We start from the raw sequence: 27,443 nt of genomic DNA on the forward strand, positions 1-27,443 counted from the left end.
GTCTGGACAGAATACAGAGAGAATATTTTAGAAATTATACTTTTAACCTGTGTAAAGTGTAGAAAAGCATAAAGCAGAAAATAAAGATCATCTGTAATTACACCACTCAGAGATAGCCCACTCTTGACATTCCCTTCAGATTTATTGTTTTTATTGAGGTCTAACTGACATAGAATAAACTGAATATGTTTAAAGTGTATCATTTGGAAGGTTCTGGCATAGGTATACACCCCCGTGGACTCAAGACCGTGAGCATGTATATCCGTCACCTCCAGAAGTGTCCCATGCCTTTGTCCCCTCCCCCTCCTGCCCCCTCCCATCACCCCTGCTGGGCCCTGGGGTCAGGCTGGCACTTCCTGTGAGTCGCTAAGGGCCCCTCAGTTTGCAAATCCACAGGGAGGGCCACTCGTCTTGAGGTGGGGTTGATTCTGTGAACACGTCTTCTGGAAGCCAGCCCTGTTTGCCCACCTGGTGTGGGATGTTCCCATTTCACAGAGAAAGAAACTGTGGCCGAGAGGTGGCGAGGCCTCCTCTGGGCCTGGCCTGGGGGTGGGGGTGGGCAGTGTGCTGGGGGCCCTGGAGGCTCACGGGCTCTGAATTCAGCCCCCAGCCGGTCACTCTGACGAGCAGGCCCCCCAGCAGGTGCCCTTCCCTCGGCTCACCTCCCACCGGTCAGCCCAGCGCTGGGAGGGCCGTGTGAGTCTGCGGCCCCATCTCTGCAAACGGGGGGCGGGATGCGTGGCAGCAGGATGGGCCCGTCCCGCAGACGTGCCGCCACGCGCCAAGGGCACAGGCATGAAATGAGACCTATCAGGTCCTCACTTCTGGGCCCTCATCTCTCGTTAGAAAACCCAAATGCCCCAGAGCCCCGAGGTCCCCCATGGGGAGCCCGCCGCCCCATCTTTCTGGCCCCGGGCACATGGCCGTAGGGATCTCACTGCCATTTCTCCTCCCGTCAGGGACATTTTCCAGCTGTTTCTCTAGGCGCCCCCAGGCTCACTGAACTGAACGATGCCGACGCCAGGGAAAGTCCTGCCTCGACTCGCTGCTGTCTGCCTGCCAGCCTTGCACTCGGCCTTTTAGAGACATGAGTTATGAATGATTAAATTTGCAGTCACACAGGATTGGAACCCATCTGGCCCCAAACAGCTGGTTTTAAAACTTTGGGCAATTTTATTCAGTGTTAAAACCATAACGTTTCCTCTCTTTCCAATGAAAGAAACCACATCAGGCTCTTTTTTTAAAAAAAAATCTAAGTGTCATTCTCCTCTACTTAGAAATAAAACTGGTTTCCAGATTCACGCAGACAGCTTGCCCAGCCTCGTCCCAGTTGCAGGAACAACCGCAAAGAGAGCAGCCAGGCTCTGGGCTCCCCCAGGGCAGGAGAACAAGGGCAGCGGGGTGTGGGTGTCTGTTTCCGAGGAGCAGAGGTCCCGCCCTTGGGAGGCAGACAGTGGCTCACAGAGAGGTGGGAGCTGCCGCCCAGGGACCAGCCCAGAGCCAGGCCGGGTCAAGGCCACAGGGCAGGCCCTGCAGCCAGCCCAGGGCAGGGCGGCGCACAGACCGTGCGTGTGGGCTAGAGTGTGACCCCTGAGGCCGAAGGGCAGGGTGGCCGCTCAGGGCCTGAGCCGGCCGGGCGGGGGCACGTGGCTGCCGGATGTGTGCAGCCCAGAGGAGGGGGCAGCAGCAGGAGGCCGACCCGAGCGTCAGGGAGGGACCCCCTCATGGGGGGACTGTGGCCTGAGGACACGTCCCTCGGAGCCCATTCCAACCAGGCCCTCGGCCTCTGGCCCTCCACCCACCCCGCGCACTAACTCTAGGGCTGGTGGGCCCCTGCTGCCCTGACCTTCCAGGGACTCGGGAGCCACCCAGCTCCCTTAGATCAGATCTCTCCAGTGCCCACATCAGCCCATGGCTTTCTGTCACGAGCACCCAGCGCCCTGAGATGCGCGTTCATCTTCGTTCGCTGTCAAGCAGCCCTTCCAGAGCAGGAGGGGAGCCCGCCGCGCTTCCTGGCCCTCCTTGGGACGGTCCGAGGCACACGCTTCACTCCCACGCAGAATGTCCACTGGTACGCTGGGCGCCACCATCTGGTTCACCTGACAAATATTAACGTGCAGAGCCGCTGGGTACCAGGGAGGACATCCACGTGAGTCATAAAGAGTGGGCGAGGAGAGGACAGCAAAGTGGTTCCGCCAGCCCTAAACAAGGCACTAGATGCAGAGGTGGGGGGGGGGGGGGTGCTGGGACCTTAGGGAGGAGGACGGGCGACATTTGAGCCTGAGCTTTGCCAGGAAGGGCGGTCCAGGTGGGGAGCGCAGAGCGGATGCCAGGAGCAGTGAGTGGGGGGGGACGGGGACACGGAGGGGCGACCGGCCTTCAGAGTGAGGCTGCAGCTCCCCCGTGCGTCTGTGTCTAAGCCTTCCGAGCTACCTGCGGCCCCTGGCGCTTCCTCTCCCCGCAGGTGGGCTTCCTCGGGGTGTCTTGAGAGGGCAGGGGTGGGGAGCAGCCCCTTCCCCGCGGCTGGCCCTCGGGTGCACGTGCCGTGCCGTGTGGACCCTGAGGAGGCCACACCCGGGCTGCTGGGAAGCGGCGTGAACTCAGGGGCTTTCAGAGGCTCCCACGTCTCCCTCCCTGGCCCCCTGAGCGCCCCGGGAGCCTCACTCCTTCACCCCCAGCTGGGCGCCCCTTTCCAGGGTGTCGAGGGCGGGTCCTCTCCTGGGGGCTCCTCCGAAGGGCTTTCCCTCTTGCCAGGCTTTCATCTTCCCCGTTCCCCCCGCTCCCGTTACTCCCGGCTTCTCGAGCTACAAACCCCGGGGGTCCTCCCCATCTGACCGGCTTCCAGGCACCTAGCCTGCCTGTCCAGGCCTGGGGGACGGTGGGACCCTCCAGGCGGTGGGTGCGGGAGGAGGCACCTCAGCGCGCAGGCAGGTGCAGCCCGAGGCTGCTTCCAGCTTGGGCCGCTGGCCTCACCTGCACTTCCGTGTGCCGTGGGTTCCCTGCGTTCGGGGTTTTATTTGTAACTAATCACAGAGTTGTACTTTTACTGCTATGAAATGTCACTTTGTTAGCTTGGCCCCCCCTGCCGAGATGTGTCCAGCCTGCAGTCTGTCACTGAAATTAGGTAAATGGGCTTGTTAGCCTCCCACCCCGTCACGTGTCAGGGGACGTGGAATTCAGGGGTGCGGGGCCGTCACGGGGATCCTGGAGAGGCGCGTGGAGCCCCTGCCATCGCGTCCCCCGGGACAGCACAGAGGCCTCGTCGTGGCTCCCTCCGACCGCAGCCCTCCCCGACCCCAAGCCTCCGACCCTGCCCGGACCCGGCGTGCTGGTCACTGGCCACCAGTCCCCGCCGTGCTGAGAACCAGCGGTGCTGGGAGGGGACAGCTCTGTGCACTCTGGCCTGGCGTCCAGGGGCACAGGCTCTGGCAGGAGGTGAGTGCCCTGCAGAGGCCCCGGGGCCCCCCCGCCAGCCCCCACCCCTGCCTCAGGCTCTCGGCGGGGTGGGGACAGAGCACCGTCCTCCTGCCTGCGAGGGGCCCCTGTGCCCGGCCTGCCCTCCCGGCCCCCAGGGGCAGCCTGCCCTTCGCTTCTGTTTAAGGCAGCCCGTCGGCTCTGTTACCTGTCACCAGCACCAGTGTCCACCTGCTCCTCTCCCAAGTCCACAGGCTTCCTGTGAGAGCCCGTCCGCCCCTCTGCCCCGGCCGGGCCTTCAGCTTCCCGTTCGGCTCTCCGTTCTGCCCACCGTGGGCCGGTCAGAGCCCCGTCTGTGGTGTGTGAACTCCTTCATCTACCCTACTGTCCACCTGCCCAGCCGCTCAGCCATCCACCCATCCACCCACCCACCCATTTACCCATCCATCCATCCACCTACCTACCCATCCCCCCACCTCGTCCCCCCCATGCACTAACTCTTGAGCCCCCAGAGTCGCACACTAGAATGGCTCGTCCCAACCCTGCCGTCACCACCTCTCTGACCACCCCCCACCTTCCTCACCTACCCCCTCCCCGAGATCTGCAGCAGAGGACAGGTCAGGCCTTCTGCCCCACTTCCTGCTTCCTGCTTCCGGCCTGGTCCCGAGCCTCGCGGTCTGGGAGTTCGCTGGGTGCAGGCCCCGAAGGAGGCAAGGCTAGTTCAGTCTAGTCTACACCGCTTCCAGTGCTCGGACCTTGGGCCTGTTTCTGAGCCCCGAATCCCCAGTTCCCATCTGTAAGTCGATGATCACCATAGGACCCCACCCCAGAGTAGTCGTAAAGAGCTTTGAGCAGCGCCCAAATATTCTAGGGACTGGAGTACCAGCTCCTCTGCATTTTACCCTGGGAAGACAGAGGCAGAGGGGGAGGAGTCCGAGGGGCCAGGGGCTCCCACCTGAGCGCACACCCGTACCTGGCCTGAGCGCCTAAAGTGGCAGCTTGTCGTCCACCCACGTCCCCGAGTCCAAGAATTCCCAGCGCAGCCCTTCCTCCCAGGAATTGGAAGGGGCTGCTGGTGGGGCGGGGCGGGTGGGTGCCTGCAGGCAGAGCCCAAGCAGGGAATGCAAGGAGCCCGACCCCACCCCTAAGAGGGGCAAGAAGGTGGACAGTGGACGTTCAGCCTGAAGAACGGGAGGGGGAGGAGGCCTGGCGGGGGGAGGACCCAGGGGAGAAGCTTCCTCACCTGCCTGGCATGCACGGGAGCCAGTCTTGGGCTTGGGGGAAATGAGTGAATCTTGCTTTGTGCAGGGCACTGCTATTTCTGACTGTACCTTCATCAAGGCGGGAGGGTGGAAACATTTCACGTGACCGTTTGTCTGCTGGTGGTTTCTAACTGCTGAACATCCACACACAGAGGATGTGAGCTGGGTGCTGGGTGCTGCGGCCCAGCCCACACGAGCCGGAGGAAGAGGGGCGGGCGGTGGTCTCCAGGACCCTGTGCCGCTGGCCCTCCCTGGGGCGGGCGGATTCCTCCTCCTCACTCCCGGGCAGAGGCCTGGTGGCCTCGTGGGTGATGAACCAGGGTCCGGTCCCAGCAAACTGTTCTCGTGGCCGCAGTTTCCATGTCTGTGAAGTGCAGGCCTTGGGAACCATGTCGGGAGTGGTGTGAGAGTCAGACCCTGTGCCCCGGACAAGAGGAAGTGCGGTCCCCATTCTGTCTCTGTCGCCCAGGGAGACATCGTCATCAGACCCGCTATTAGCAGGCAGGGCCTTTGCTGGGCCCCGAAACAACTGATGAAGAAATGATCCAGTTGGAGCCTAGACGCCCCCTCCGGGGATCACGGGGACCCCAGGGCATCCTGGTGGCCTCAGAGTCAGACGGGGCTCCCCGGAGGGCCCTGGGCTGGGAGCCCCGAGGGATGTGGGCTGTGGACAGAAGAGTCCCTGACCCGCAGCGGGGGCAGGCGGGCCCGGCGAGGCCGGAGGGTGACTGTCGTCTGGGGGCTGTCGTTGCAGCGAGCCACCTCTTCATGGCCACCGCCTGCCAGGACGCCACCTTCAGCACCCTCCTCCACGAGCTCTGCCTCGCCCAGTTCCAGGTGGACATGGAGGCCGTCGGGAGGCCGCTGTGGTGCGACTGGGGCAAGACCATCGGGTGAGTCCGCGTCTCCGGCGTGTGGGGCGTGTCGGGGGGCGGGGCCGCGGGCGCCGGGGGGCGGGGCCGCGGGCCCCGGGAGAGGGTTTCCCTCAAGGCCACGGTTGCGGTGCTTCACCGAAGTCCAGGGTGTGGATGCGCCATGGGCCGGGTCCAGGGTGAGGGCGAAGGAGGGCGCCCCTGCCAGGTGAGCGTGGACGGCGGGGTGGAGGAGGCCTGAGCGCGGCGACCTGGCGTCACGGTGGGTGGCGGGCGCCAGCGTGGCAGGCGGCGGGGGGTTCCCTTTGGACCTTGTCCGGTCTGAGAGGCCTGTAGCCGGGAGCAAGTTCTAGCGGCCGGGCGGAGTCCCTGTGACAGGAGCCCCCGAGGGCAGGGCTGTACCCGCAGCTTCCCTCCATCCCCATGGTCTGGCCGGGGCTGTCCTTCCTGCCTGCTCGGGGCTCGGCGCTTCCTGGAACCGTGGGCGGCCCAGGTCGAGCTGAGCCCCTTCGCCTTCCTGACTCAGTCCTTCTGCCAAGACGTCCTTCTTCCTGCCCCACAGGGCTCATCCCTGGCCTCTCGGCCCCTCGGCAGGGTCGGCGTCTCTCCCCGCCCAGGCCCGGTTCCTTCCGTCTAATGGAGCAAAGATCAGAACTTGGCATGTCTGCAGTCGCTATCCCAGTTTGTGTTTCTGCTTCAGCGTTCAGGGCCCGGGGGCATCTGAGGGCTCCAGTGGGCGAGTAAAGGCAAAGAGAAATACCCGCCAGATGCCGAGATCACAGGTGGGCGGCCGACCCTGCCAGGCAAGCAGGGTCCGCAGCGTGTCTGCGGGTTTCCAGCCTGGATTCCGATGTCCTCCGTACAAAGACCTGCACCGCGGTTTACAGCACAGCGCAGGACACACAGGAGCTGGGGGCGGGGATGCTTGCTTCCTGCTCCTGCAATTAACATGGAGCCGGCGCGGCCCTCCAGGGTCTGAGCAGAGGCTGAGTGGGAGCCGGGCCAGGTGGGGTCTCCTCACCCTCCTCCTTCTCCGCTGCCTCTTCCCAGACTTCAGGGTCTCCTTTGCTGAGCTGAGAAATCAATCATGAGTTAGAAATCAAAGGGGGGCGGAGTGGGGGCAGGATGTTAAAAATCAGCAGAGCCTGTTCTTTAGGCTAATTGGCTTTCTGCCTCTGCTGAGTGATTTGTGTTTAAATTAAAGAGTGCACATTATTATGATGCAGAGAAGACACACGAGGGTCCCTGGGGAACAACACTCCGCTCCCCCGCCCCCCGACCCGGACCCCAGCTCTGTGCAAGTGATTTGTGTAGACAGATTCCAAACAGGTGGCCTCGCAGAAGAGGTAACGCAATTGGCAAGTGACATTCTGAACGAAGCAGTGGTGACATGTTGCTAGAAACGAAGCCACCGCAGAAGGTTTCCAACTCTGCTTAGAGTGCAAACAGGAGTAATTATCACCCGGGCCCCAGAGTTTGCCATCATTGGAGCTGAGCCAAGTGTGGTGATACAGCTGAAAATAGAAGCCGGGGGTGGAGGTGAGGTTGCTAGGAAATTTCTTTATTTAAAAAGAAAATCAAGATAATTGTGGGAGGAAGAAGCAGAAGTCCTCATCATAAGAGCACCTCAGCAAATCAGCTGGGGCCAGCCAGCCCCGGGGTCTGTGGTCAGCAGAATAACAGCCCCTAGAGATGACCACATCCTCATCCTGGGAACCTAATCCTAATCCTGGAACCTGGGAATATGTTACATTACATGGTGAAGGGGAGGTAAGTTGCACATGGAACTGAGGTTGCTGACCAGGTGACCCTGAGATGGGGGGATTATATGGATCATCTGGGTGGGTCCAACACCATCATAAGGGTCCTTAAATTGTCCCAGCTTTGGCAGTTACGGCACCTTCAAATTGGCTTTTGTGTTCTTTTGACATCCCCCCCTCACCCCGCATCCTTTTGGGGGCAGTTCCTTACTTTCTGGCACCATGAGATTCTCCAGGCTTATTTTGTGCATTTTCTGCCCCAGCCCTGGAATCAGCCATTTTTCCAAGGAGCCCCGGTTCCTTTGATTAAAGAATGATGCTCAGAAACCAAGATAAACATACACATGTATTCCTACCAGGGATTTAGATGTGACCAATGAGACCACCCAAGCACAAGAAGAAAAATAACACGGGAGAACCCCCCTTTAACCTTGGTGTAGGGAAAGGCTATATATAACGATATTTATTTCAAGGCACTGGCTTGCAATCATGGGTGTGACAAATTCAAATCTGTAGAGCAGGCCGAGGCTGGAGACTCTTGGGCGGAGCCAAGGCTGCAGCCTTGAGGCAGAATTTCTTAACTTGCTCTTAAGGCCTTTCAACTGGAGGCTGAAGCCCACGCACATGATCAGGGAGGATCTCTCTACTTAAAGCCAACTAGTTGTAGAGGTGAACCACATCTCAGAACTGCCCCAGCAACACCTAGGTTGGTGTTTGGTTGAGTAACCGGGAACTAAAGCCTGGGCAGGTTGATGCAGAGAGCTGCCCATCACGCTGGGGCTCTGAGTCAGAGCTGTCCTCAAAGGTAGCTTCTGAGAAGTGTCATTTCCCCACACCGCATTTCTCCATCCTTTTCACCCCATTCCCACCCACTCCCTGTGGGTACCAGTCTCATTAGCTTCCGGTTTTTACTTCTTGTATTCCTTTGTACAAATGGGCAGGTGGATGTATTTTTTTTCTTATATCCTCTTCTTTCTTTTTTTTAAAATTTATTTTATTTTTTTAATTTTTATTTATTTATGGCTGTGTTGGGTCTTCGCTTCTGTGCGAGGGCTCTCTCCAGTTGTGGCAAGTGGGGGCCACTCTTCATTGCAGTGCGTGGGCCCCTCACTATCGCGGCCTCTCCCGTTGTGGAGCACAGGCTCCAGACGCGCAGGCTCAGTAATTGTGGCTCATGGGCCCAGTTGCTCCACGCCATGTGGGATCTTCCCAGACCAGGGCTTGAACCCGTGTTCCCTGCACCGGCAGGCAGACTCTCAACCACTGTGCCACCAGGGAAGCCTATATCCTCTTCTTTCTTACACGAAGTATTGGTTTGGCCAAAAAGTGCCTTCGGTTTTTAAGTAAAAATAAAAGACACATTTTTCATTTTCACCAAGAACTTTATTGAACAACGTATCCACCCTTTTGTTCCACTACCTTCTGCCATTTTTCAGGCAACTTCATAATTCTGTCTTCCCAAAACTTTTTATCTTTTTGAGCAAAGAACTGTTCCAGGGGCCTTTTACAGTCTTCCAGGGAATTGACATTTTTTCCATTAAGAGAATTTTGTAAAGACCTAAATAAATGGAAATCCGAAGGTGCAATGTCTGGTGAATATGCCAGATGAATTAGAACTTCCCAGCCAAGCTGTAATAGTTTTTGCCTGGTCATCAAAGAAACATGAGATCTTGCCTTATCCTGATGGAAGATTATGCATTTTCTGTTGACTAATTCTGGATGCTTTTCGTCGAGAGCTGCTTCCAGTTGGTCTAATTGGGAGCAGTACTTGTTGGAATTAATCGTTTGGCTTTCTGGAAGGAGCTCATAATAGCGGACTCCCTTCCAATCCCACCATATACACAACATCACCTTCTTTGGATGAAGACCGGCCTTTGGTGTGGTTGGTGGTGGTTCATTTCGCTTACCCCACGATCTCTTCCGTTCCACATTATTGTACAGTATCCACTTTTCATTGCCCGTCACAATTTGTTTTAAAAACAACGTTTTCGTTACATTTAAGCAGAGAATCGCATGCAGAAATATGGTCAAGAAGGTTTTTTTCGCTTAACTTACGTGGAACCCAAACATCAAAGCGATGAACATAACCAAGCTGGTGCAAATGATTTTCAACGCTTGATTTGGATATTTCGAGTATGTTGGCTATCTCCAGCATGGTATAACGTTGGTTGTTCTCAATTAATGTCTCGATTTGATCGCTGTCTACTTCAACTGGTCTACCCGACCGTGAAGCATCGTCCGGCGAGAAATCTCCAGCACGAAACTTCGCAAACAACTTTTGGCACGTTCGATCAGTCACAGCACCCTCTCCATAAACTGCACAAATTTTTTTGTGCGTTTCAGTTGCATTTTTACCTTTCTTGAAATAATAAAGCATAATATACCGAAAATGTTGCTTTTTTCTTCCATCTTCAATATTAAAATGGCTACACAAAAATTCACCAATTTTGACGTCTTTTTTTAAATGCACGCTGATATGACAGCTGTCACATACAATCTAACAAAATTGTTTCCAATTATGTTAAAGACAGCTAAGTGCTACTAGAGCCATCTTACAGAAAAAAACCGAAAGAACCTTTTGGCCAACTTAATATACTATACAGTACTACAGATATTCCTATACTATACTATTCCATAGATTGTCTTATACTGTACTGCACTGTACTATACTATAGTCTTTTACTATAGATATTCTTCTACTACACTATGCTATCAATACTCTTATGCTGTACTATACCATAATATAGATATTCTTATACTATACTATAGATATCTTTATACCATACTGTACGATAATATACTATAGATATTCTCATACTATACTATAAATATAGTATACTATACTATAGATACTCATACTATACTATAGATATTCTTATACTACACTATAGATATTCTTTTTGCACTTGGGGTTTTCTTTTTTCACTGAGCAGTATATCCTGGAAATCAGTCCTTATCAGTGCACAGAGAATGTTCCCATTCATTTTTACAGCTGGATAATACTCCACCATGCATAGTGTTTCCTTCGCTTTCCTATGAAGAGGCATTTAGGTTTTCTCAGTAGTTTCCAATTTCAGATAGTGTTGAAGTGAATGACCTTGTGCAGATGTATTTTCATATTGTTGGAGCTGTATCTTCAGAGTCAACGGTAAGAGCACACATGGTTTTATTAAGTACTGCCCATTGCTCTCCTGAGGGTGCACCAGTTTGCACCCCGCCAGCAGTGGAGGGCCCATTTCCCCAAGCCTCGCCGGCAGACTGTCATCAGATGTTGAATGTTCCCCGTTGGATGAATGAGAACTGGTGTCTCAGTGGAGTGTTAATTTGCAGTGTCCAGTTACAAGTGAATCTGAACATCTTTCCTACGTTTAAGGGCCATCCTCAAATCTTTTTTGTGAGTTGTTTGTTCATGTCTTTTCCCATTTTCTATCAAGACCATTTCTGGTCCTTTTAAAGAGTTCTTTATAAGTCAGAACAGAGAGTAGCCCTTTGTGTGTGATACATGTTAGATATTTTCTCCTAGTTTGTTAGTTGTCTTTCGACTTGTTTTCAGCATTTTTGGTGCCGCGTAATATTTTTTTAAAGTCATCACATGAGAGTTGATCCTTTATCACCTCTGGATCTGAGTCATAGTTGGAAAGCCTTTCCCTATACCAAGATTCAAGAGGAATCCACCCATGTTTTCTTCTCGAGCTCATATATGGTTTCAGTGGCAACGTCTAAACCCCTAGTCTACCTGGAGTTAATTGTGGTTTGTGGTGTGAATTATGAAACAAATTTTGTCTTCTTCCAGATGAGCTGCCCAGTTGTCCTGTTTATTAATGAACCCATCTTTGCCCCCAGTGGTTTGAGATGCCACTTTGTCCTTTACTAAGTTTCCCTGTGCATTTTGCTCATACTTTTATAAATGGTCCCTTTTCAAGCCTTCCCCATATTACATCTACAACATTAATTTCATTAATATTGCATCTACAACATTAATTTCTCCTCCAGAACCATCAATGGGTGCTCATTGCCTACTGAATGCTTACTTAGTTGTCACTTCCCTCAGTCCAAGAAAAGAGTTTATTATGATAGCTCACATTTACTGAGCACTTACTATGAGCCGGGCATCGTGCTGAGCCCTGAACGTTCACTATCTCATTTAAGTAGGCAGCGACTCAGGAAGAGGCAGAACTGTTGTAATTCCCACTGTGGCTGCCCGGGGTCACAGCTAGTAAGGAAGGTCTCTTTGAGTCAAAGTCCCAGCTCTTGACACTCCCCAAGGGCACAAGGTGGCCGCTTCCTGAATCTCAGGGGCAGTGTGGGGATGCTCTTTGTGTAAGTGTGGCCCCCGGGAGGTGGATGCTGGCCTTCGATGGCCACCTCTGCCCCCGCCAACATCCAGTGGGCCTGGTGAAGTTCCCTTGCATTGGATGATGATGCCGAAAGCTTGGCCTCTGTGCACAGGTGCCAAATAGAATCTCGGAGACAAGAGTTTTGGGTGAAGTAGAAAAGAAGAGCTTTATTGCTTTGCCAGGCAGAGGGGGACACAGCGGGCTCCTGCCCTCAAACACTGTGTGTCCCAACCCGGGAGGATTTGGTGAGGAGTTTTATAGCAATAGTTCAAGGGTGGGGTTGCTGGTAAAATGAGGGTGTGCGCAGGGCCTGTGCGCCTTTAATCTGGTCTCACGGTAATCTCTTGATGAGCTTCTCTGGTTCCTTTAATCTGGCCTCAGTTGGTCTTCTCTGGAATGAAGAATGCCAACATCTTCCATTTGTTGGGTTTTAGTTCTGTGGAAGAGCTCAAAGATATTGTTATGTGTATCCCTTGAGGAGGAACCAGGCCCCCGCCCCAAGGCTGCACTATTGTTTCCTGGCTGCTCCTCCCTTGTCTCTGCGTCCCCTCCCTTCCCTGATTAGCAACTGTTCGAATCTGCCCTCTGGAACTCAGGGAAGGTCATGGGGGCTGGAGTCTATTCCCTACAAACAAGAAACAGGGGACACAGAAAGGCTTCCATGCCCAGGAGCCCCACAGGGTCCTGCTCAGTTTCAATACCAAGCCTGGTGCTCGAGCCAAGGGCAGACTTTCCAGGGTCTCCTGGAACAGTGGAGGTCTGGGGGGTCTTGGGGGTGGACAAACTTGTCCAAAGGATTGGGTGGAAGGAGAAAAGAAGAGGGACCCAGAGAGAAGGCTAGGCATAGTGAGGGTGTAAGCAGGAGGGCCATCACCATGACCAGAGCACAGTGTCCAGCGGGAGAGCAGGAACCCAAGGTGGGGGACCAGCAGGCAGAGAGCCGGACAGCGGGCTGGTTCAGGGAGTCCTCCTGGAGCTGGAGGACTACAAGCCAGGTGGGCGTCTGGCAAAGGGCACGGGTGTTGGGAAGGACCCCTGTCCAAGCCAAGTGCAGCTAAGGCCTGTGGGTGAGGCAAAGGCCACAGCCCCGCAAGCAGCACCGGGCAGTTGTTGGGGTCTGGGGTTCAGGGCCAGGCTGCAGCTGAGGGTGGGAAGCCCCTAAAGCAGGCGCACCTAGGGCCAGAGCCACCTGGTGCCTGCCGCCTGAGGTCAGGGCGGCTCTGATCTGGCAGAGGGAACCTTCTGGGCTCTCCCGAAATCAGAAGACTCCAGTTCAAAACAGCTGCAGGTCAGAGGAGATCACCTTCGCACTAAGTGACAGACACACCGAGCCAGACAGTCTTCCATAGGACGCACACTCCAGAACACCTGGGGATAAAGTCCACCATGGGTACGTCGGGGCCTGCCCCTGCTGGCCGGCTCTCAGCAGCGCTGTGCACCGCTGCTCACGGATAGGAATTTCTCGAGGGAAAGCAAAGGGCTGATGACTTGTTCTAACAGGAGGACAGTGGACATTCTTGAGTGACCTGCCCTGGCATGTGGGCCTGTTCCGTTTTTGCATTTCAAGGTTTGTAACAGTTAGAGCTCACCCTGGGACCATAGCTACGCAGCGAGAGTCTGTGTTTGAGCCAATGCAGGCATCTCTCTCCAGCAGCCCTGGACCGGGACCCCTGCCTCCTCCGTCGTGAGAATGGCCCGGGGGTTACTCCTGAGTCCTCCCGTGTTTGAGGATGCTTTGGGGGGCCTCAGATTCCGCAGGTGTCTGAGCCACCCCCGCTCTGGGTCCCCGCAGGGCCAGTGAGCCCAGCAGGGCAGGCTCCCCTTGTGCGCCAGACCAAGTCCACCGTGTCCCAGAGGTCAGCTCGTTAAAGTGCAGCCCTGGTTCACTAATGGAAATGTAACATGATTTAACATATTAACTGGGAACGTAATCTAATTGGGGAAGCTATAGAGGATGTGGGGAAATGTGTCATCAGAAACTCTCATTCCCAGAGACCTTCCTGTTGGTGTTGTTTGGGGAGGGAGAGGAATCTGGAACGTGCAGAACTCAACCAGAAGAGGGCTGGTTTTCAAGTGACTGCATATCGATTTTCTCCCCCAGACAAGAAATGCCGGGTGGACTTAGGAGACCAGGGGGCCGCCCTGCTCCCCCACTTCCAGCACAGCTTCAGGCTCTAAGGTGTCACCTGGGCCAGGGAAGGTATCAAAGGTGGTCAGAGGTGGCCCAGGGGCACGGGGCACCGCCTTCCGAGCTGGTCATCAGAGAACCCAACTTCACCTTCATCCCAGTCTCTCTGCCCCAAAGCCTCCAGGTTTGTAAACCCTGACCGTGTCCGCCTCGGCGCACAGCGGCTTCGGGGTCCAAGGGACCCGGGTCCCCGTGGCCTGCTCCCGGGAACCCCTCCCTGCCACGCTGGCCCCGTGCTGGGCCGTGAGAGCCCTCCAGCCTGGCCCGAGCCGCGGCCCAGCTATGAGGCTGGGTCTCTGGCCTGCGAGCGGAGGAGCTGCCCAGTGAGTTAAGTGAAGGACCCAGAAGCAGGGTGCAGAGGGCTTGCGGAGCTGCTCCTGCAGCCGTGGGCTCCAAGCCTAGCCCTCCGGTTCCAGGTGCCTGTTGGTTTAGGCCTGGTGCGCTGACCCACCGCGGGGTCTTTCCTGGGCCTGCCGTGATCCCGGCCTGCTGTTGGAACAAAGGACCTTCTTTGTGTGTCCCGTGAAAAGAGTCAAGTCAGGAAATTCTTCCCAGCTCAGCAGCAGCATTGGAACAGCTGCTTTGGTTTTGATCCCAACGGGAACTGAGAGCAGGCATCTTGCTTAACCACGGAGGTCTCTCTGGGGCAGCGGCCGTCACCCTCCTGGGGTTCCTGCTGTGCTCGGCCCATCCCGCCCGGGGCTCAGGGGGGCCCACGCCCAGGGTGCTGGGCAAGCCTCTCACCGGAGCCCTGCAGGACGCCTGGCCTGGAGGCCGGCCCACCTGTGCGCCCCCTCACAGCCGGGGAGCTTTTGGAGCTGGGCCCGGGGTCCTCGTGGGTTGTCTGTCAAGGATCTGCCCTGATACTCGCCCGTGCTCGGGCCACATGCTCATCGGGACGACCTGGCACAGACGCCCCTCCCACACCCTCTACCCACCTGCATGCGGGGGACCCTCCAGGTGTCCCACAGCACAGCCGCCCCCTCAAGCCCAGGAGTGAGGACAGCTGGCGGCCGATCTTGGACCTCTGGGGGCCTTTGGGGAGGGACCGTGCCAGGAGCACCCCCCAAATCGCCCTGGGAAGCCAAGCCAGCTCTGCTCAGGCCTCCGTCCGTCCCCTGGCCCGGCCTCAGCTGGGCCTCCTGCCCTCGGGGAAGAGGTGGAGGCACGGCTTTCCAGAAGGCGGGCCGAGGACGGGGCCGCGGGCCTCCCCAGCCCTTCCCGGACTCTGTGCTTCTTCATTTCACCTCCCGCTGGCTCTTCGGGTGCGTGGAAGTGGGCGGGCGATGCCGCTACTTGCTGCTGCCTGTGGGCCGTGGGGCAGGAGACCCCGGGCCCCCCGCAGCCACCCCGCGGGCGTCAGGCGCCAGCTGTGACAAGGAGGCAGCACGCGCTCAGGATTGCTGGGTGGGCAGAAGAAAGGGGCGCCCTTTGCCCCACGCTCTCCAAGGCGGCTTCCTGAAGCCCGCACCCAGATGGCATCACGACAGAGCCTTCGGGAATGCCAGCTCTCGGGGGAGGAGTGCGCCGTGCGCCCCGAGACCCTGCAGCGCCAGCACGGGCCTGTTGCTGGCGGGCCGGGGGCTCTCAGGAGGCCTGCCAGGCCCCTCCGCCCGGGCCGGGGAGCTCAGCCGCAGCTGGCCTGGGGGACAGATCCAGGGCTGGGGCGACGGGACCGATGTCGGGGGCGAGGCATGCTGGAGAAGGCAAGCAGGCGCTGTCTGGGGCTTCGTGCACCCGAGCTGGGCTCCTGGAGGTGAGGGTGAGGGGCGGGAGGGTCTCAGAAAGCTCCCAGACGGTGCGCCTGCAGGCCCACAACCGAGGAGCCCGAAGCTGAGGAGGAGGGCCCTGGCCCTCACCGTCCACGCCCAGGGCCGCCGCGTCGACCTCAGCTTCCCTTCCTCTCCACTGCTCCCCTGGGAGAGGACGAACGCACGTCCCCAGGTGCAGCGCTAACCGACTGCTGGGCCCTGGCACCCGGCCTGCCATGACGTCTTTTTCCGTCAAACCATTAACCGCCCTGTTTCACAATCTCCACAGCTGGGGTATCAAATCAGGCCAGTGTCAGAACATATAAGGTCAGAAGCAGATGACACTCAGCAGATCCCGGCCTGAGCGGAAGGACAGGCAGACGGAACTCATCCGGTGATGGGGCCTGCCCGCTCTGCACCTTCATCCCCGCCTCCCACAGGATACACTGCTGCACGCCCTTCCCCACAGCCTGGGAAACCCAGAACCATCCAGGCAGATGCGACTTCTCTGTCCGGGGAGCTGCGCACACGCGGAAGGGGGCAGGGCGGGCTCGTGATGGGAGATGAGGCCGGGGTGTGCGCTGGTGGGCAGGGGAGGCTGGGTGGGGGGATCCTAGCAGGTGTCCCTTCGTAATGCTGTCTTTACCCCAGCGCTCACCCTGCGCACCAGAGCCCCCACCCCAAGCCCGGTGACAGGGTCTCCCAGGACCCATCCACTCATCAGTCATCCAGGTGGTGGTCCTCTCCCAAGCACGCTCCGCGTCCTCGGGGGGGGGGGGGGTCCGGGAGCCGAGGCACAGCACAGCAGCCCACGCCCCGGGCATCTTTGGAGGTCACCTTTCTCCCCAGGCGTCGTACAGGACTTAAGCCCTGGACACGTACGCGCAGGGTGCCCTGCAGGACACGCTCGGGACAGGCCTTAGGTCTGAGAGCCCTCTTCTGCAGCTCCTTGTCTTAGAAATGGAGACCCCACTTTGTTAAAAACACGCTCCTTTGGGGTAGCAGAGAAGGTGAGTTGACCCTCACTGCCAGGGCAGGGGAGGCAGCCTAGGTCAATGGCAGGAAGGCCAAATTAACATGTCCTGATATTTCCAATCCTACTTGTGTTGAGCCATTTCCAGGGTTTTGATATTATAAATGATGCTGCTATAAGAAGTTTTGTACGCGGAGCCTTCTTTTTTGACTAATTTCTTCAAGAATTCTTGCACGTGGGCTTGCTACAACACATGACATGAACATTCTGTGGTTCTTGATAGGTTTGGCCCGGTTGCCCTTTTAAAGAATTTCACTAATTTACATTACCAGCAACGTATGGGAAAATATGTATTTCCTCATAGGTTCCTGAGTATTGAGTTTGTAGAGACTATCTTTGCAGGTTTAAATGAAATTTCCTTTTTGGTTTCAATTTGCCCATCTTTGGCTCTTAGGAGGATTGAGCTATTCTCCCTCAGTTGTTTGCAATTTGCTTTTTCTCAAACGCAGATTATCTGACCTTGACCTTTGCTATTTATACTTGAGTCATTGGGGGTATTTTTAATTTGCTTTTACAAACTCTTGACTATGGTAGAGATTAGCTCTCTGTCATTTTGTTCTAAATATCTTCTCTTCCTGTTTCATTTGTGTTTATCCTGGTGATGTTTATTTTCTATGTTTTAGCTAGTTATTCGGTTAACATGTGTGCCCCTACTCTCTCCTCAGAGCTCTGTGATTTTGGCGGGGTCCTATCTGTTCCACAAATCCAGTTGAGTCACGTGGCCGCAACATTATGTTCTGTTTCTATTTAGTTGTTCTGTATTTTGAAATAATGTTTATCTTCTTAACACAGTTACATTAAGGCATGAATTAAAATTTATATCCTTCCTATCTCGATTATCCTAACATAATTTGTTAAATAGTTTTTCCTACCTCAATGGTTCGGTTCTTCTTAGTTTAACACATTTAATACCTTATTGTACACATTAGAGTCTATTTCAGTTAATTTTTACCTATGTTTTGGGGCCATATTCCACCACTTAAATTATCATGGCTTTATGATATTTTCTACAATTTAGAAGAGCTCCTCCGAAACTAGTGTGTTCATTTTTGTTATATTTCACATTGTGTTGTGCTCTCTTTGATATATTTTCCACCTATTTTTCTGAAAGAACTGGAGAACCATTTTGCCAAATTCCATAAAAAGTCCTATTGAGATCCTAATTGAGACAGCCAGTATCAATCAGTCAACTCAGGAAGCATCACCTGTTTGCAAGAGTCCTTCCCATGGGGAGCCCCGCAGGCCCCCAAACGTCCTGAGGATTGGCAGCTGGCCTAGTTGGATTGACCACTTGTTACCTTTGGGTGCTGTCTTTTAGCAATTAGTACAAAAAGCAAGCGTGGGGGAAAAAAAGTGTGGAGCTCCGATAGGACCCACCTGGGCATGAATCCTGCTGATTCTGTCACTGCTTAAACTCTCTGTGGGCCTCTGTTTTCTCCCCAGTGAAAACAGTATAATAGCATTTTCTTTTTCTTTATTTCTGTGGCTGCGCCGCGCGGCACACAGGATCTCGGTTTCCCTACCAGGGATGGAACCGGCGCCCCCTGCAATGGAAGCGTGGGGTCCTAACCACTGGACCTCCAGGGAAGTCCCATAATGGCATTTTCTTGATTGACAGTTCCTGATCTCCCTCTGTTCGAGTTTCCTTAATCGGGTTTTAGGATTAGACTCCTATTTGCCTAATGGAATATATGTGTTTAGCTGACGATTGGGGTCAAGGGTAGGAAATAATTGGTGCGCCCCGAGAACTATTTGTTCCTCGGAAGGTGGGATGAATTCATCAGCGAAGCCACCAGCTCTGGGTGGTTTGGGGAGTTCCTTTCTCCAGTTTCTTCCTCCACTATGGATTAATTTTGGCTGTTTCTTATTTCCTCTTTGTATGTCAGCTCTATTTATTTGGGCCATATCCTCCCGATTTCTCACTAAAACACAATGATGCTTAGTATCCCCTTAAATGTTTACTATCCTCTATATCCAAGTTTTGTTTTATCTTCATGTTTCTCTCCCCCGTTTTTCCTTTGGGTAGATGCCACCTCACTCATCAAAGGGAAATCAGGAGACCCACTTTCTCATTAATGGTGCCCATTTTTGTAGTCTTTAGAGAATAGGCTAGGTTTTACGTAACAATGTCTTTTTTAAATTTTTGGCATTAACTCAGCATTCATTCTCGCCTCTTTTAAAAAATATATACTTCTTTCCTAAGATATCATTTAGATGCTTAGTTCATCATTTTTTCTCACTTTTTTTTTAACATAATAAGAGCATTTAAACCTGTGATGTTTCTTCCTAAGGACCTCCTTCATCACTTTCTGTAGATTTTGATATGTCCGTTTTTCCATCCTTTTTTCTTAATAGACAGGCATTATCTTCTTAACATTCTTCTTCAGACAGCTTTTTCCTTTTTTTTCTTTTTATAAAAAATTTTTGTTGGATTATAGCTGATTTACAACGTTGTGTTAGTTTCAGGTGTACAGCAAAGTGAATCAGTTATACATATACATATATCCACTCCTTTTTAGATCCTTTTCCCATATAGGTCATTACAGAGTACTGAGTAGAGTTCCCTGTACTGTACAGTAGGTCCTTATTAATTATCCATTTTATATATAGTAGTATGTAAGTGTCAATCCCAATCTCCCAATTTATCCCTCCCCCCTCTTTCCCTCCTGGTAACCGTAAGTTTGTTTTCTACATCTGTGACTGTATTTCTGTTTTGTAAATAAGTTCATTTGTGTCATTTTTTTAGATTCCACATATAAGCAATAGCATATGATATTTGTCTGTCTGACTTACTTCACTCAGTGTGACAATCTCTATGTCCATCCATGTTGCTGCAAATGGCATCATTTCATTGTTTTTTACGGCTGAGTAATGTTGCATTGCATATATATACCACATCTTCTTTATCCACTCTTCTGTCAATGGACATTTAGGTTGCTTCCATGTCTTGGCTATTGTATAAAGTGCTGCAATGAACACTGGGGTGCATGTATCTTTTCGAATTATAGTTTTTCCAGATATGAGCCCAGGAGTGGGATTACTGGACTACATGGTAATTCTATATTTAGTTTTTTAAGGAACCTCCATACTGTTCTTCATAATGGTTCTATCAATTTACATTCCTGCCAACAGTGTAGGAGGGTTCCCTTTTCTCCACACCCTCTCCAGCATTTATTGTTTGTAGGTTTTTTGATGATGGCCATTCTGACCAGTGTGCGGTGATACCTCATTGCAGTTTTGATTTGCATTTCTCTAATAATTAGTGATGTTGAGCATCTTTTCATGTGCTTTTTTGGCCATCTGTGTGTCTTCTTTGGAGAAATGTCTGTTTAGATCTTCTGCCCATTTTTTAAATATATATATATATTTTTATTTTTTATTTTTATTTTTTTTTAATTTTTTTTTTTTTTTGATTAATTGATTGATTGATTGATTGCTATGTTGGGTCTTCGTTTCTGTGCTAGGGCTTTCTCTAGTTGTGGCAAGTGGGGGCCACTCTTCATCACGGTGCGCGGGCCTCTCACCATCGCGGCCCCTCTTGTTGCGGAGCGCAGGCTCCAGACACGCAGGCTCAGTAATTGTGGCTCACGGGCCCAGCCGCTCTGCGGCATGTGGGATCTTCCCAGACCAGGGCTCGAACCCGTGTCCCCTGCATTAGCAGGCAGATTCTCAACCACTGCGCCACCAGGGAAGCCCCTGCCCATTTTTTGATTGGGTTGTTTGGTTTTTTTTGATATTGAGCTGAATGAGCTGTTTGTATACTTTGGAGATTAAACCTTTGTTGGTCCCTTCGTTTGGAAATATTTTCTCCCATTTTGAGGGTTGTCTTTTTGTTTTGTTTACAGCTTTTTCTTTAGGCAAGTGTATTTTCTTTCTTTTTTTTTTGAATTTTATTTTATTTATTTTTTATACAACAGGTTCTTATTAGTCATCTATTTTATACATATTAGTGTATACATGTCAATCCCAATCTCTCAATTCATCCCACCACCACCCCACCACCACTTTCCCCCCTTGGTGTCCATACGTTTGTTCTCTGCATCTGTGTCTCTATTTCTAGGCAAGTGTATTTTAATTCTCATATGTTTTATTTCTATTTGGTTCTTAATCTCTTCTTGATGTAGTGAGAGAACATAGCTCAAATCATTTCTGCTCTTGTATTTTTATTGAGATTTTCTTTGAGATCTGGTATATGATGACCTTCTGTGAACATACCATGAATACTCAAAAATGAAGCATGTTCTGTTCATTCTGTTTAATTCCCACCAAAACAATCATTAATTCTGTGTCGTTGTGTTATCCAGCCCTTTGTGTGTTTCTGAATTTTTTATGTGCTTGATGATGGAGTATTCGATTCTTCCATTCTAATCATATTGTTATTGTTTCTATTTTATTTTTCTAGCAGGTCTTATGTCTATATTTCACTTTGTTTTTATAACATTGAGATTCCATGTTATTATGCGCCTGTTATCAACCATGAAATATCATTATCTGTCTCCTCATCATACTTAATAGTTTTTGCTTTAATGATCTTTGGCTTCATATTAACATCAAAACCCTAGTATTCTAACTGCTTGAAGTTTACCAGTAGCTCTTCTCAGGCTTCCAGTCTAATTCTGTTTTTATTATCTCGCTTGCAGACAGCTTATTGCTGACTTTTATTTTTTCCATCTGGAGAGCGACAAGGCTTGAAGCAAAGAAAATTACATCATATTTGTCCTTTTTGTTCTATTTTCAGGCACTCCATTTTTTGTTGCTGATTTCTTTCTTCTTCTCCCTATTGTTGAAACATGATGTATTTTCTTTTACCTTTTAAATGAGGTGGAAATATTGGCAAGCTATTTTTCACTCAACCAGCCATGAAATGTGAAACACAGATGTTCTTATTCCTGTATTGATTTTCTTACATTATCAAACAACATACTTTGGCTTCTACTTGATGAAAGAGCAGGAGTCTCTGGGGTTTTGGCTTCCTCCATATCTGTCTGTCTATCTATCCATCTATCTACTTATCTATCTACCCCTCTATCCATCTATCCCTCTATCTACTTAGCTGTATCCATCTACCTACGTACCTACCTATTCTATCTATCTGTCTATCTATCTATCTACCTATCTACCTATCTATCCCTCTATCTACTTATCTATCTACCCCTCTATCCATCTATCCCTCTATCCATCTATCCATCTATCCTTCTATCTACTTATCTGTATCCATCTACCTACCTACCTATTCTGTCTATCTATCTATCTATCTATCTATCTATCTATCTATCTATCTACCTATCTATCCATCTATCTACTTATCTATCTACGCCTCTATCCATCTATCCCTCTATCTACTTATCTGTATCCATCTACCTACCTACCTATCCTATCTATCTATCTATCTACCTCTGTCTACCTACCTACCTGTCTATGTATCCATCCTTCAGTCCATCTATCTGTCTATCTACCTATCTCTTCCTCTCTGCCTCTCCTCATTGATTTCAGCTAATGTTCTAAAACCTACTTCTTTCTCTCTGCCCTCTATTTCAGTTTTTTTTTTACTCTTTGTTGTTCTGACTTTTATCAGCAATAACTGTTGATCTGGCAGGGCTATTGGTTCCTTATCTGTGCAAATAGACTGTTAACTCAAACATGGCTTATTACTTTAACATCATCATTCCCTTTCATATGCCTCTTTTCAATTCTGGCAACTATTTGAAGTAGATCCTAGAAATAAGCCATGTAATTAGCACATTCTCAGACCTCAGAAATTTCCAAGGAGCTTTTCGCTGGCTTTGTACTCGAGTGACAGCTTGACAGGATAATAAACCTACGATGAACAGCCTTGTTTTCTGAAGTTCACGTAGCTGTTGTCCCATTGTCTCTGGGTTTTCATTATGTTATCAGAGAAGGCAGAAGAGATTTTGGTTTGTCTTTTAAATATGAACTCCTTTTTTCGGGCGTGGTTGCTCATGGGTTGCTAGAACTATGGGACCAGGAAGAGATGGCAGAGACATAGGGCAGGCATGCAGGACGTGTGCCTGGAGCCCCCGTGACTGTGTCAGGGCTGCCTGGGGGCAGCTCTCAAGACACATGTCCTCATACCCTGGCAGCCAGGACCACTGGGGCCGTGAGTCGATGGGCAGCACCAGTGCCTGACACCCCCTCTCCAGTTGGTCCCAGAGCAGGTGGGGGAGTTTTGAGACCTCCTCCCAGAAGCCAGGGGGGTCTACAGGGTCCCTGTGACACTTATTTCCATGTGTCTTCATCCTCCTGGTGCTCTGGGGCTGCTCATGGTCCAAGCTTGTGTCCCAGGGCGATTTGGGGTCACGAAGAAGCCCCTGAGGACGACTGGGAGCTTTGCCCTTGCTGGGGGTGACAGTGGCTTGCCCTCATGCACGGGCACGTGTTCCCGGGGAGGTGGGACAGAGTGTCGCCAGGCCAGGGGCCAGGGGTGGCCTGCTCCTACCCTACTTGGTTATGGTTCTTCTCCTTTAAAAAGTCAGGTGAGAGCACCTTGGTGCCGTGAAGATATGTAATTCGGCTCAGCAGCTGTTGGCTGAGGACTGAGCAGGGGCTGGGGACTCGGGGCGGGGGGGCAGGCTCCCCTTCCTAGAGCCACAGCCCTGTGGGTTTAGCCTTCGGGACCTGGACACACCTCCTCCCAGCCCCCTGGCTGCTGGGGAGCCCCTCACGCTCCCTCGGGGTGAACCCCAGCAGTAGGCAGGGATGGCCCCCAACTCCAACCCCCCACTGGGTGTCAAGGCCGCCCTGCAGGGACCTGGTGAGAGGTCACCCTGCCAGCCGGCGTGGCCTTCTGCCCAGGGCGAGGATAGGACAAGAAGCTGTCCGGGTACAGAGAAGCCACAGCCACTCTCCCCTGTCCTGGTGGCACAGTGACCTGGCCTGGGATAGTGCCACCCTGCCCGGAGGTCATCTTCATGGGACCCTGGGGGATTCAGGCTGCCGTGCCGTGCCAGCGTGACCACTGATGCTTCCGTGCTTTCCTGGAAGCAGCCCAGGGTAGGGCATTTCTTTGAGTTCCCCTCCCGCCAGCCTGGCATCTGCACACCTGACCAGACAGGCGGGCCGTTTCATGTTGCCTGACAGCGTGTCCCATGCCAGGCCCACGCGGAGTTCCACGTGAATGTCCCACCTGCTGGCAGGTCTCCGTGGCTGCATCGAGTTAGGAGAGACCACGCTCCCTTGCTTCCCTCCTCCGTGCCCACTCGCGGCCGGGCTGGGAGACAAATGGTGCTGGCCCTCGGGGGGCTTTCCTTCCGAGGCAGAGGCTCCTCCACAGCTGTGGGTCAGGGATGGCCAGCTACCCGTGTGCGGGGCGTGGTGGGCACCTCAGTGGGGGCTTCTTGGCCTCATGACTGCCTCCTACTGGGCGGGGGAGGGGGGACTCACTCCCCCTTGCTGTGAGCCCGGGACCACTGTATCCGTTTTAAAGGTGGAAGCACCGAGGCTCAGTACTCAAAGTCCACCACTGGTCGATGTTCCGCGGTGTAGAATGTTCCACGGCCCTTCCCCGACACTCAGTGTTGCCCTGAGCTCCGAACAAGGGGGGTGGGGCAGGAGGGGCACAGAGGGAAGGGGGCCACCTGGACAGAGGCAGCAAGCTAGTGGGATATATGGGTGGGTCCTTCAAGGCTTCGGGAAGCTCTCGGGGGTCCCAGGAGAATCCAGTGCCTCAGGGAGACAAAGGGCCTCTTGGGCAGGGCGGGCAGAGAGCGCTTCTCCGCACAGCCCTGGTGGCAGGGCCAAGGGGGGAGGGAGGAGAAAGCCCTACCCTCCAGCCGCCAGCGCCGCTTCACAAGGATAACGTCCCCGGGCTTAGTATCCAAATAGAGCGCCCGGCTGTCCTGCCTAATGCTGGTACCCGGACACGTGTGTTCACCCCTGTCCTGGTGACGGCGGGAGCCCTGAGGCCCTGGCAGGCCCGGCTGCGGCCGGCCGGTGACTTCACCTTGCTAGACCCGGGTGTCTGCCCAGGGGTCCCAGGAGATCCCAGGGTTGCAGCGGGTCAGAGGGGGTCACGTGTGGCCGGGCCCACAGTGGGCATAGCCCCCAGGCTATGCAGAGCCCAGGCAGGATCACTCAGAGCCCAGGGCAGGACCACTGCGGGCTCAGTCTCGCCCCACCTGCCAGGCCTCGGAGGACACCCATTGAATTTCAAAACTGTGGCTTCGTCTCCGTGAGCCTGGAGCCTGGTTCCCGCGGCGGCCTGCTCTCCGAGGAGGCATCGTGCCCCGCCGCCCGTGGAGAGCCTGGCTTGGCCGCTCCCAGGCTGTGGCTGCTGCCAGAGCGAGCTGCAGGCGAAGCCAGGGATGGATTTAGAAACCTCTCGCTTCCTGCCAGCCTGAGCAGAGGCGCCCAGGTTCCCTCCTGCCCGGAGCGGGGCCCACAGAACAGGCGCAATGCAGGAGGCCAAGGAGGCCAGGCCTCGGGAGGGGGCGGGGTGGCCAGGACGCCCCCTCCCCAAGAGGGCTTCAGCGGGGAGCAGGGGACAGCGGCCTGCGTGGAGGAGCCAAGCAGAGCCGAGTCAGACCCCTGGGCCACCACCTCGCTGCCACCTGGGGCCAGTCACTCGGTCACCTCCCCAGCTCCCTGGTCTGTAAGGAGGGGAGCAGTTGTGAGGAGTCTCCACGTAAATAGCCGTAGTGTGTCCTGTCCTCTGGACAGCAGAGGGCCAGGCCTTTCACTGTCACCGGGGTGCGGCGTGTTGCCATCAGGGGTCACAGCCGGCTGCGGGGGGTATGTGGGCTGCGTACCCCAGCCTGAGCGGGTCCCCGTTCTGCATGCCCACAGCTCGCTCTTATTTACGGGGTGTCCATCGCCCAGGGGGGTGAGAACGGGGCCTGGCCTGTCCCAGGGCCCAGCGTGCACGTGCTCCCAGCAGGAGCCCAGAACCCCGTGTGGATGTCTGACCAGCCCCACAACTGCAGTAGGGCGTCTGGAGAGGCGGAAGGGTGAGCTCCACCCGCCCCGTCCGGGTACCTGCCTCGCTCGGTGTCTGCAGCCTTGGGTCCCTAGAACCCGATCTCCCAGCCCGGTGCCCGGCAGCCCCTTCGCGCCCTCTAGGCCTTCCTGCTCCTCCCCCGTGGGTGCGTCTCGCAGGCTGGGCCCGGCTGAGGAAGCCTGGGGGCCAGCAAGGAGCTGGTGCTCTGTCTGAAGACCCTGGAGAGGGAACAGGTGCCGTGGCCTGACCAGGGCCAAGCTCAGGACACCAGGGCTGGGTCACGAGCTGCCCCGTGCGGTGGCAAAGCTCTGGGTTACCCACCAAACTCTGCTGAAATCTTCCAGAAACATAGGAAAACACTGGCGTCCTCAGTTGATAGCAGTTGCCTTGGTTGGGCGATTCTCCCTACGGGGGTCGGGGAGCGGGGACCACTCCCACATGTGTGGGTTCCCTGGCCTCCATCTCAGCCCTGGGCTGTCTGCCCAGATGGAGATACCACAGCTCAGAGACCCTGAGTCTCTTGCCCAAGGACACACAGCAGCTTCACAGGGCAGCGAGCCAAGGTAGAAGCTGAAATCCAGCTTGTGCTCCTCTGCCCAAGCCACGCGCCCTGCCTGGAGGAGGGGGCACCCTTCGCACTCCCCACAGGGCCCCACATGGCCCCTCCCACAGCCCAGCCCCATGTGACTGCCCTCACTGCTTCCAGGTGGCCCCGACCTACCGGTCTGGATGCCCAGCTGAAGAATCTGCTCAGGGCATTCCCCTGCTGCTTCCCCAAAATGCGCCTCCAGCTTACGGTACGGCGTCTGAGGGCGGGTTGTGTGGCTGCCGTGGGAACACTGACTGCTCTGAACGTAGGGGCTGCAGCCTGTGCTTCTGAGACGTGTGTGTTCTGGGGGCCTTGGACTCCCCGCGGCAGACCCCCTATCCAGGCAGGAACCCCAGATGCCCCCAGGGCTCCTCTGCCACATTGGGGCCCCAGGACAGCCCAGGCTGGAAGGGACGGTGACCTCCAACACCCCCTCCCTCCCAGCCCAGGCTCGGGGAACAAGGGCTCCGAGTGGCTCCTGGAGCTGCAGACACAGCATCCGTTGACCATCGTGCCCTGAGCCTTACGGCGCACCTGTCCCGGGGCCCGGAGTACAGCAGGGAACTGAGCTCTGCCCTCCCTGAGGTCACAGTCCGGGGAGGACGGGCAGCAAATGGGCAGCTGCAGCACGTGCAGAGGGATGGGCGAGATACGGGGTGGGGGAGCCGCGGGGCGCAGAGGTGGCATTCAGGAGGCGTATCCCCAGAGTACTGGGTTGGAGGTTGGAGAAAGGGGATGTCCACAGGCGGGGGGTGGGAGGACTGGGGGCAGCCGGCCGAGAGGACTCTCCCGCCTCCCCGCTGTAGAAGCAGGGCTGGGAGAACCACACCCCTCCGGAAGAGGAGGCGTGTGAAATCCGTTCAGCCTGAGGGTCAGGGAGCAGGTCATTCCTACACGGGCCCTGAGAAGCAGCCGGAAACAGGACCATGTGAGAGGAGACAGGCTCGGACTCCTCCGTGTCTGCAGGGTGGGGGGGTCCTGGGGGGGCAGGTGGAGAAGGAATCGGTTCTAGGGGAAACAAGGACTGGGGTGAAGTGCCTTTGGGAGCCCTGGGTTCCCGAAGCCCCTCGGGGCCTGTCTGTACTGTGTGAGGGGGAACCCCCTCTGTGCAGCATGTCCCGAACTCCACTGACGCATTTTCCTTGGTGGAACATCTCAGGGGTGGGCCAGCCAGGCTGGCTCCAGGCCAGGAGAAGAGAGACTGAAAGAGCGAAAGAGAGAAGGGGTGAAGCCAAAGGCCCGGGGTGGGAGGGGACATGGCGAGGGTGGGGCCAAAGAGAGCTT

At 54.3% G+C, this 27,443-nt stretch overlaps 1 protein-coding gene across 1 annotated transcript in view; it reads left to right on the forward strand.

Annotated features, from left to right (window-relative positions):
• Positions 1-27,443, forward strand: part of RAMP1 (receptor activity modifying protein 1) — a 51,338-nt gene that overhangs the window by 10,976 nt on the left and 12,919 nt on the right. Inside the window, exon 2 of the mRNA XM_057551957.1 lies at positions 5,431-5,569. Coding sequence (XP_057407940.1) covers positions 5,431-5,569 — 139 coding nt within the window. The remainder of the gene's footprint in view (positions 1-5,430; positions 5,570-27,443) is intronic.

This window comes from Balaenoptera acutorostrata, chromosome 8 (genome assembly GCF_949987535.1).
Source record: "Balaenoptera acutorostrata chromosome 8, mBalAcu1.1, whole genome shotgun sequence".
In the NCBI taxonomy this organism is placed as follows: Eukaryota; Metazoa; Chordata; class Mammalia; order Artiodactyla; family Balaenopteridae; genus Balaenoptera; species Balaenoptera acutorostrata.